The 10527-nt window shown below is 41.9% G+C and overlaps 1 protein-coding gene across 6 annotated transcripts; it reads left to right on the forward strand.

Annotated features, from left to right (window-relative positions):
• Window positions 1–1001: 1001 nt before the first annotated feature.
• GAR1 (GAR1 ribonucleoprotein) lies at window positions 1002–10406 on the forward strand. Of its 6 annotated transcripts, XM_019741904.3 has the most exons (8): window positions 1002–1344; window positions 1488–1615; window positions 1950–2196; window positions 3698–3852; window positions 4527–4586; window positions 7967–8105; window positions 9645–9725; window positions 10102–10406. In XM_019741904.3, the coding sequence occupies exons 3-8, from the start codon at window positions 1962–1964 to the stop codon at window positions 10113–10115; spliced, it is 684 nt and encodes a 227-aa protein (XP_019597463.1). In that variant the 5' UTR covers window positions 1002–1344; window positions 1488–1615; window positions 1950–1961; the 3' UTR covers window positions 10116–10406. The 6 variants fall into 6 exon arrangements, with proteins under 6 accessions (XP_019597463.1, XP_019597469.1, XP_019597466.1 ...); XM_019741910.3 differs by lacking the exon at window positions 1488–1615; XM_019741907.3 differs by lacking the exon at window positions 1488–1615 and having other exon boundaries at window positions 1333–1455.
• The last annotated feature ends 121 nt before the right edge of the window (window positions 10407–10527 follow it).

The following is a 10527-nucleotide window of genomic DNA, read 5'->3' on the forward strand; positions in this document are numbered from 1 at the left end:
TAAAAGAGATTGCAAGCAAGGCTGAGGAGGGGATGGCGATAATGGATAGAGGAGAGTGAGCAAAAGTCTGAGTCCAAAGATTCAGAAACCAAAAGTATTATGCTACCATGAGGACAAACAGAACTGGAATGATGAACAATTTGGGAAGAGGGGGGGGGAGCAGAAAAGGACTACAGACTGTGAGAATACGAAGTTCTAGGTTGTCCCTCTGATTAGCTGGGGAAGTTACTTCATTTCTTTGAATGTCAGTTCCTTTCATGTAAAATAAAGGAGCACCAGGTAATCTTGCAAGTCCCATAAAAGTTCAATGGTTTCATCAGTGAGTTGAAGATAACAGTGGAACACTAAATGGAGAAAAACACTGAATGTAAATGTTACTGTTAAATGACACAAGCAAAATAGAGCGGGACAGTTACGAATAATTCTACCTGTACGATGTATGGAATTTAAAGTAAATTGATCAAATCTGAGTGAAAGTACATATATCAAATTCCTTTTAATATGGAGGACTGCTAGGTACTTTCTCAAGCAGCTTATACTTAAGTGTAGAAGGCGTATTGTGATCCCTACCATCCCCATAATTAAATTTGAAAAGTTCTTTCAAGATCAAAATAACCCTCTGAAATACCAACCCTCACACTTTCAGAGGAGGTCGACTGTGTCCGATACAAAGGTAAGGTCTCAGAAAATTCGGGTGTAAAACAGACCAACCAAATTTAATAAATAGGAGGGCATTAACTTTCTTCGGAAGAAGTTTCAGCAGAAGCTGAAGTCAGCTATCAAGGGCTTGAAGCAAGAAGGGGTGAGAGGCTTGTAGTATAGACCGTGTACAGCCCGGCGGTGCGTAAAACCTACTTGACAAATGAATAAACTATCCCGCTACAAAAGATAAAAATACGGTTTGGCTTTCTATCAGATAACACAGTTTCTTTAAAAGTACGCGCGCGCGCACTTATTCCTTCCTTGAACTAGTGAAACCATAGGACGTTCAGCGCATCATCACGCGTAGTTCCAAAAACACGGAAAAAGCGACTCGCAAGAATGCAGACGAGCCCTCCCACTGAGTTTCGCCGCGACCACATCCACCTCTGGCCAGAGCACGGTTCAAAGCTCCTTGGATGTGGGCTGGAGCTGGCAACGAGCTGATGAGCGGGCAGGGTCATCGCGCAGCCTGAAAAGCAAGGATGCAGGCCAGTCGGCGCGCACTAGGCCCCCGCGGGGCCGCCGCCAGAGGGGCCGGGTCTCTCACCCGGGACGTCTCCCAGGGCAACACCGCGGCGGCACTTCCTGCAACACCGTGACGCAACGGACGCCGCAATTATACGTCACTTCCTCGGCTCCTTGGTAAGCAAATCGCCCTAACTGTCATAAGGCAGTGGTTGACGTTAGCTATTATTGCAACTCTTCCAGCGTTGAAGGCTGTTTTGGAAAGGTGACAGGTCGCTGGTTCCGCCGGTAACTGTTTTTGTTTTGTTTTTATAAAAAAGTTATTCGAGTGTTTGGTCTTTCCCCCGCCTCCGCTGTGTGCCGGTACGGTGGCCGAGGAGTGTCGCGTGCGGCGGAAGTACCGGGCGGGTGGGTGTGCGCGCCGGGGCCTGAGGTGCACGTGGCGCCGGTAAGTGGCAGTAAGGAGAATGCGGACCCGGGCATGCGGGACGCGGAACCCAGCTGCGGGAGGGAGAGGAGGGAAGGAAGGGACGGCGCCGTGAAGACCTTGCTGCCTGCTAGGGGACGAGGCTGGTGAGGGGCGCTCAGAGGACTATGGGGCGGGAGGTGACACTCACTCGCCCTTAGGGTTCGTCGCCGGCGGCTTGGCCGCGGGTTAGGTGTCAGGGTTGCTTTTATTATTACTGTTCTTTGTTAGGGTGTTCTGACCGCGGCCCAGAGGGGTTAGGTGATGTACCCAGAGGCTACAGTGACCAAAAGGCACACTCTGTTTTTCTCTCCAGGTAGGAGCGAGCATGTCTTTTCGAGGCGGAGGTCGTGGAGGCTTTCACAGAGGTGGTGGAGGTGGCGGCTTTAATCGCGGCGGCAGCAGCAACAACAATCACTTCCGAGGTGGAGGCGGCGGTAATTTCAGAGGCGGCGGCGGCAATTTCAGAGGCGGCGGCGGCGGCAGAGGAGGATTTGGACGAGGGGGTGGCCGCGGAGGCTTTAACAAAGGCCAAGACCTAGGACCTCCAGAACATGTAGTTTGTATGTCGGCTTCAAAGCTTAGCCTGCTTGGGGTCGGGGAGTAGAATGGGGTAGGGGTGGGGTGCGGAGGTGGTGGGTTTGTGTTACCAGTAAGTTTGACTGGGAGTCAGGTGCTGTAAGATCCAGCAACTCCCATAGGCGGTTGCTGCTTGGTTGGGAGTCAAATCTGTGGAGATGCTGTAAACTGACTTGCAATCCTGCTGTGGCAAGTAAGGGAGAGAATAAGGAAGCTGAAGGACACTGCATCGTCGGGGTGGAACTCGAGTTTGGGCTGAAAGGAAGATATTAAATAGGTAATAATGTATGCTTACCCTTACTGCCCCCATTTTACAGGTAAGAAAACTGATTCAGAGTTAAGTTTCTTTGCTATGGTCATAGTTAGGAATAAGTGTTCAATCAGTGAATGATATATTTGAGATACAAAGCAAGTTTTCTGAGTCCAAAGCCCAGGTTTTCGATTACTAGCAAGTAAGAGAAGTGAGAAAAAATTGCTTAGAAGGGAAACTACAGAGGGGAAGTCAAGAAAAAGACCTAATTTGAGTAGTTTTGGAGTAATTATCAATGAGTGAGATGGAAGCCATGGAAAGTGAGACAGATTTGACAGTAGAAGCCTATATCAAAAGGAGAAAGGATTAACATAGTCAAATAATATGAAGACTAGGTTGGCTCAGTATGCAACAAGGTTTGAGGAGGGTAATGATGACAGTCAAAGGTCCTAACTCCCAAGCCATTGCAACAGTCCATGCATGAGGGAAGCATTGAGAGCATGGTGAAAGTGAGAAGAAAAAGGAAGGGTTAGATGAGAGAGATTTCCGTGGAAACAAACTCAGAAGAATTTGGCTAATAGTTGAAATTATTAAAAGGTTCCAGGTTTTGATCCTGGGTGATAGGGATGGAAAGTGGTTTTGCAGGAATGTGATGAGTATTGTAGTTTGGGGTGAGTGTCAGTCAGAAATAAATGTAGTTATTTTGAGATTCCAGACTTTCCTGAAAAATATTGAAGAGTCATTGGTGAAGAGGTGGTAATGGGAAGGTATAAAAGGGGAGAAAAAAGACAGGAAAACAACAAAGACTCATTTTATAGTTAGGGATTGGGGAGAAGGAGGAATAGAGAGTAAAGTGTAACATAGTGTTTATTCAAATAATGTTGTTACTATAATAAAATAACTTATAGGTTCAGTGGTCTCAATGTGCCAGGCACTTTTCTAAGCACTTGGCATTTATTGCACTTACTCCTCACCGTACTATATAGTAGGTGTTGGAACAGTTATTAGCCCTATGTTAAGGATGAGGACAGTGAAGCAGAGAGAAGGTGAGACCCTTAATCCCAGGTCACGTAGCCAGTATGTTGTGGAGTTGGTGTAGGAACGCAGGAAGGCTTTTCTGTCTCTAAGAACAGAATAGGTGAAATCCCAGGTAACCAAGAAGGAAGCTTCCAGAAGAGGTTGCTCAGTATCATTTGAAATTGTTTTAATTTTGATGTTTTCTTGTCCTATTTCAGTATTAGGAGAGTTCCTGCATCCCTGTGAAGATGACATAGTTTGTAAATGTACCACAGATGAAAATAAGGTGCCTTATTTCAATGCTCCAGTTTATTTAGAAAACAAAGAACAAATTGGAAAAGTGGATGAAATATTTGGACAACTTAGAGATTTTGTATCCTTTATGATTGGAAGGCTTAGTGATCTCATTGAAAAGTTACTATTTGCTTTTTCTGGAGCTAAGTATTGATTAAATTAACTTGTTTCATTAAATTAGACAGAGTATTGCTAAGATTGGACCATAAGGGAGAATCAGGAGAGGAGAATGTATTTCCATATATAATATATTGAAAGGATAGGCCCTTTGGGGAAGGTTTTAGAAATGACTGCCATTTGGATAAATGCTGCAGGATTGAGGTACTTTGCTTTTTGGGTATGGTGGTGCCACTGATGGAATTAGAAGGGTTTTTTTGTTTTTGTTTTTTAAATGGATTTAATTTTTTTTCCCCCCACATTGCTACCTAGACAGCGGCGCACGCCAACTTCTGGCTTTTCACCGCAGTCTAGCTCCAGGGAGAGCTGTTCACAATCTTAGCTGTAGAGGGCACAGCTCACTGGCTCATGTGGGGATCAAACCGGCGACCTCAGCATTAGGGGCACGGCGCTCCAACCACCCGAGGCCCAGGAATTGGAAGTTTTAAAACAATCTTAACTTCCTCTTAGAAACTCATTTCTTACTTTTCCTAAACATTTCCATTTATTCTAACCTTGTTATTTTTAAAATTACACATGAATTCAGAAGGTTACTTTCTTTGATCTTAACTGCTTTTTCCTTAATAAAATGAATAGTATTTTTCAGTTAAATTGTCAGAAAACATGAAGGCATCTTCCTTTAAAAAACTGCAGAAGGTGAGTTAAGCTTATGATAACTAGGATCCTTGGTTTTATAAGTGAACGACCTACCTCAGGGCAGTCCTGGTTGGGGCACTTGAAACTCCCACAGTATATCACCAGGGAACCTCTTAAATTGAGATATTCTATACTTCAACCACTGAACTTGTCTTCTAGAGTATTTATTTAATACAGGCTTTCAGAAAGTATTCTTTGTCATATTAGCAAATTCTGTAACTGCTAGAGTATGTTTTATAGTTTATGTAAAACTCTCATATTGAAAAGCCTTGCATGATCAAACATTCTAAGTAAAACATTAAATTATAGAACTTACATTATTTGGGAGAAGTCAGATATTAAATGATTTCACAAATATTTGAGTAATATAATACATGCTATGGGAGAAATACAGGTTCCTATGGAAATGTTAGTATTGGGACCGAATTTAGTGTATTGGCTTTCTGAGGAAGTGAGCTTGGAGCTCAGACCTGAAAGTTGCCTAGTAGTTATTCCCAAACCTGGCTGCCCATCAGAATTATCTGGAGGAGGTTTTAAGATATATTTCTGGGTCCCACATCTGGAAATTTGACTCACTAGGTCTTAGGTAGGGACCAGGATTCAGTTTTGAAAAGGAAAGCTGGATAACTTTAATACAGTTAGGCTAGCACTTGGGACCCCTGCAATAGTCAGAGAGGAGCAGGAAGGGCATTACAAGTGGAGAAAACTGTGTGCAAGTCTCTGAGACGGTAGCCACTTGAAGGATCTGAAAAAGGTGGAGGTATAGTTTGGACATTGAACATTTCTGAGGAGTGGGAAAGTTGTGAATTAAGACTAGAGAGGCAGGTAGGGGCTAGATTACTTAAGGTCGTGGGAAAGAGTTTAGACTTTAGTTTTAGTTTTGTATTTAAATATTAGAATACATGTGATTAAATTTATACTTAAAAAGATCATTGGAAAAATAAAAGCACCTTGGGAAAGAGTCAATACTGTATGTAAAGGGGCCAGGTTGGAGGCTGCTGCATTAGTCCTGGAAGAGATACTTTGGACTAGGACTGTGACAGTGGAAATGGGTAAAAATGGTTGATTTATGACAGAGAGAGAAAGTAGTATAGGTGTTGGTAATTGATGAGCTGTTGCAGTTGAAGTAATATCACCATCTTTCGGATTGTCTGATTTCAGCATGTTTGTGGATGGCATCACCACCATTCATGGAAATGGGCAACACTGGAGAAGAAGGGAATTGGGGGAAGAGAATGAGTTCAGCTTTGGACATAATGAGTTTGAAGAATTTGTGAGATATTCACGTAGGAGCTCAAAAGAAGAGTGGACTAGAGATAGAATTGGGAAGTTGTCATTGTACAGACAGTATATGATACAGTCTAGGAAGAAAGAATGAGAGGAAAAGAGCTTTGGGGCAACTCCTAAATTTACACATCTGTTAGTGGAGACAGAGAAGTAACTGCCAATAAAGGACAAGGCATCTAGGAGAGTGTCATAAAAATGGTTTTCACAAGTGCTCAACTTTGGCAAAATGCTGTTGCAAGCTGTTTCATTGGATTTAGCAACATGGAGGGCAACAGGTCCTGGAGCCAATGGACTGGTGGGCCCAGAAGCCAGCTGGAATAGGAGATGAGATGGGAACACTGCCTTGTTGCTAGCAGATGGTGCCTGGCTATAAAAACCCTGACAAGTACCCAGTGGGAGCTTGCACTGCTTCTGGTGGGCCGAAGAGCCAGGCTTCTCATTTGGTGACCTGAAAAAAAGAATTTGCCTGTAGTAGCCACTTACATTTGATCTGATGCCTGCCTTTGCTCACAGTATTATTTATTTGAGGATTTATTGTGTGTGTGTGAGTGTGTGTGTGTTTAAATCACAGATGCTAAATTGGTACATTGTACCGCTCCTTGTTTCTATATCCACTGTTCAAATTCTGACCGTCGCTATGCAGATTAGATTATTATAATAGTTTCTAGACCAATGCTGTCCAATCGAATTTTCTTCCTCCCCACCCCCACTCCAGTTCAAGCCGTTGTTTCTCAGTCTAGTTGTGTAGGCCACAGCTCTCTGGCCCATGCTGGTATTATGAGCCTTGTGCTCCTGCCAGCTGAGGCAGTCGGTCACCAGTTGTCGGTCGGGGCTGCTCACAGCAGCTCTCGCCGGCTGCCGGCCACTCACGCTGGCTGCTACCCACTCATGGCAGCACACAGCAGCACACAGCAGCTCACGATGGCTGCTGGCCACACGCTGGCATGTGGTAGCCCACGGCAGCACTCAGCAGCCCACGGCAGCTCACGCTGGCTGCCGGCCACTCATGCTGGCACAAGGTAGCCCATGGCAGCTCACACCAACCTCCGGCTGCTCACAGCAGCCCAGTTCTGGGGAGAGCTGATGTTCACAATCTTAGCTGTAAGGAGTGCAGCTCATTGGCCCATGTGGGATTTAAACCAGCGATCTCGGAGTTAGGAGCACAGATCTCCAATCACCTGAGCCACCGGGCCAGCCCCAATTGAATTTTCTGTGGTGATGGAAATTTCCGCTGAATACAGTAGTCACTAGCCATTTGTAGCTTTTGTGCACCTGAAATGTGGCTTGTGTGACTCAGGAACTGAATTTTTAATTGTTAATTTAAATCTAAATAGCCACATGTGGCTAGTGGTTGCTACATTGGACAGTGCAGAGCTAGTCGATATTTTTGAGAGAATGTGCTCTGAAGGGCACAGGAGTGATAAGGTGATAGCTAAAGAGACAGTCAGACATCTTGTTATAAGTAATACATTATAGGTTTGAAACCCTCGTGTGTTTTGTGTAAAATTATGAAATATACCCCATTATATATCACTATTGTGAAAAATGTCGTCTTTAACCTTAAATATAAAGTGGGTTTAGTTTCTACAAATCCTTCATTACTTTCTATGTTGAGTAAGAAGTTACTGATTTGATTCTTTAGTAAAGTCTTGAAATAGTGAGTCAATGCTTTATTTTGGATTTTAACGCTAAATTTTAATAGTTTCTTTTTTCTTTTGGTAGTTCTGTTGAGTGAAAATGTGGTTAATTTTTGGAAGGCATTATTTATTTCTAAGGAGAAATGAGATTGAATTGGCCTCGGTTTTTATTTATTTGCATATAATGCTTATCTTGTGCCCAAGTTTAAGTGCTTTGTATACATTACTTTTTTGAGCCTCACAAGGACTATGTGAGGTACGTACTTTATAACCTTGATTTTACAGATCAGAAAACTAAGGCATAAAGAAGCTAAGTCCTTGCCCAGGGCTACACAGGAGTATGTCGTAGGGTTGGGATTTGAACCCAGGCAGTTTTGAGTTTAGTGTGTAGGTTCTCATGATTACACTATACTACCCCCCAAGTCATTACACTAATTGTTTCTGTTATACTTCCAGTTCTATATAGACCCATACAAGCTGCTGCCACTGCAGAGGTTTTTACCTCGACCTCCAGGTGAGAAGGGACCTCCAAGAGGCGGTGGCAGGGGCGGTCGAGGAGGAGGCAGAGGAGGAGTTGGCAGAGGTGGTCGAGGCGGTAAGTTACTTGTGGGGAAAATTTTCTAATGAGATTTTAAAGTTGCAGCTCATTCTGTAGTACAATTAAACTGTGTAAAGGCAAACCTCCTTTATGTTTGTTTATTTTGTAAAGCTATTTTCAAATCTTGGCAGATTGCCATAGTAATACTTAGTTTCATAACTTATTTAAAAAGAAAAATCTAATGAAGTATAAAATTGAGGGATTTCATCTCTTTGGGTTATTCATATTTTGTTGGGCATTTTATGAAGTATAAGATTGTAACTGAATTTAGTGTCATTGAGTGTTGATTATGTACTGAGAGCTGGTCGTGTATTCTCTTAATATCCAAGTATTCTCTTAAGAGTCAGCAAAACCTTTCAGGGCAGGTGCTATCCTTATTTTATGGATGAGGAAATGGAGGCTTACAAAAGTTGCCCTAATCAAACAATTGGCAGCCCAGAAATAAAATCTACATCTTCTAATGTCATGTCAAAGACCATTACCAATAAATTATTGCTTTGAGTTCAGTATTTTGACATATTTCCCCAGAGCTTTGGTGCATTCTTCATTGTGGGCAGTAGGTGATGAGCAGGGCTGGGCGTGCTTACATCTGTGAATGGTGTGGTGGGTGGGTGACCAGATGACGGGCAGAGCCAAAGTGTAAGGAAGAGGAGTTGAGAATTGGGATTGGAAAGCTTCTGTTACTGGGTCAGAAAAGAGAGAACTCTGTTTTTACCTTTGCCTCTCTCAATTATCATTTCACTCCACAAATGTACTTTTTTGGGGTCTAGGTACCTAGGAGATACTGTCTTAACAGATCTGAACATATTTCTTTCTTAACTATTTTTGGGAGTACCCCTTTGAGAATTTAATGAAGGGAGAGTCCCCTCTTTCTTATGGTATATTTAGTCTCATACGTAACATTAAAAAATTCGCAGCTCTATTTTTTTTAGACCTTTATATTTTTATACCAGTATTTTGGAAATGTATGTTTGTTTCCTTTTACAATTTCTCCTTTTATAATTCATCTTTCCTTACAAAGTTAGCCCCCAAAATATGTAAAAGTGAAGACTGAAATAGGAAGTCGATATGTGTTGGATAATAGAAAAACACTTTAAAAGTTTAGAATTTCAGGGCTCGTCAATGTGTGTGTCAGTCACGGTCCATATACAGCCCCATTCACCCCGAATGTTGTGTTTATTGTAGCAGTCCCCAAGTGAAACCACCATATCAGCTACCCTTGTTCTTAGCATAAAAGCCTTTGTTCAGTCAAAAGAGAATTGACCATAACCAAAAGCTAAGGCACTCATACATTAACAGTAGGGCTAAATCCAACTTTCAAGTAACATTGGTTACTTTAAAGTAATATAGGGTTTTAGCCTGCTGCTCAACTGGGAAGTTACTACAGTTTCTCCATTTTTATCTTTTAAATAATTCTGTGAGATGAAATAATGTGTGTATTTATTCTTTATAATTGTAAGAATGGTGTTGATATTTGTAGGCTTATCAGAATCTGATAGACTGCTGTTATTTAATCAATGTCTCCTTGATCTTCAGGTGGTTTTAGAGGTGCAAGAGGAGGAGGAGGTAGAGGTGGGGGCTTCAGAGGAGGAAGAGGAGGCGGCGGTGGTTTCAGAGGTGAGTGTGGAAAAGATCTTTAAATACTGAATTTCCAGACCTGGTATTGTCTTATCATTTAAAAGTTTATTTCTATTTGCCTGCAAGTAAGTAGAACACCATGGTGTTGTTTGTTCTAACCTACTGTATAGTTTCGTTTTATGTCACTTTTCCTTGCTTTTCCCTTTGAATTTTTGTCACCTACTTCTAATTTATTTTGCTGTATTTTTAATTTGAAAAATAAAATGTTGTAATATGAATGACAGGTAAATTGGGTAAAGTAGGTTTGCTAAACATTACAAGAACTAGTGCTGATGATAAACTTGAGATTTGGGTGATGGTACTATTTAAGATTCATTTTTCTATACCCTTAATACTTTCATTTTCTCTTAATCAGGGAGAGGACATTAAATGTAACAGTTGACAGAAACTTCTCCAGCTGATATCTGCGTTAACCTGCATGATCTACTTCTGTGGATCAGAAACTTGTTTCTTGAGCAAGTCTTGAAAAACTACGGCAGTGGCACTTACATGTCATCATCATACAGACAGTGCAACTGAATAGGCAGTTTTGCTCTAAAAGTGTATGAACAAGTGTTCTCATGTTTTATATAATTCTTGAAACTGTGATTGCTTAATAAATGGACAGTTTTCATTTGCAGCATATATGAATTTTTAAAATAAAGCGTTTTATTCCTTTAAGTTATTTGGAGCTGTGTTTATTAAACCAGAGCTACCATGTTTCCCCGAAAATAAGACCAAGTCTTATATTAATTTTTGCTCCAAAAGTTGCATTAGGGCTTATGTTCAGGGGATGTCATCC

Source organism: Rhinolophus sinicus, chromosome 1 (genome assembly GCF_057876585.1).
Source record: "Rhinolophus sinicus isolate RSI-liver-muscle chromosome 1, RSI-T2T, whole genome shotgun sequence".
In the NCBI taxonomy this organism is placed as follows: Eukaryota; Metazoa; Chordata; class Mammalia; order Chiroptera; family Rhinolophidae; genus Rhinolophus; species Rhinolophus sinicus.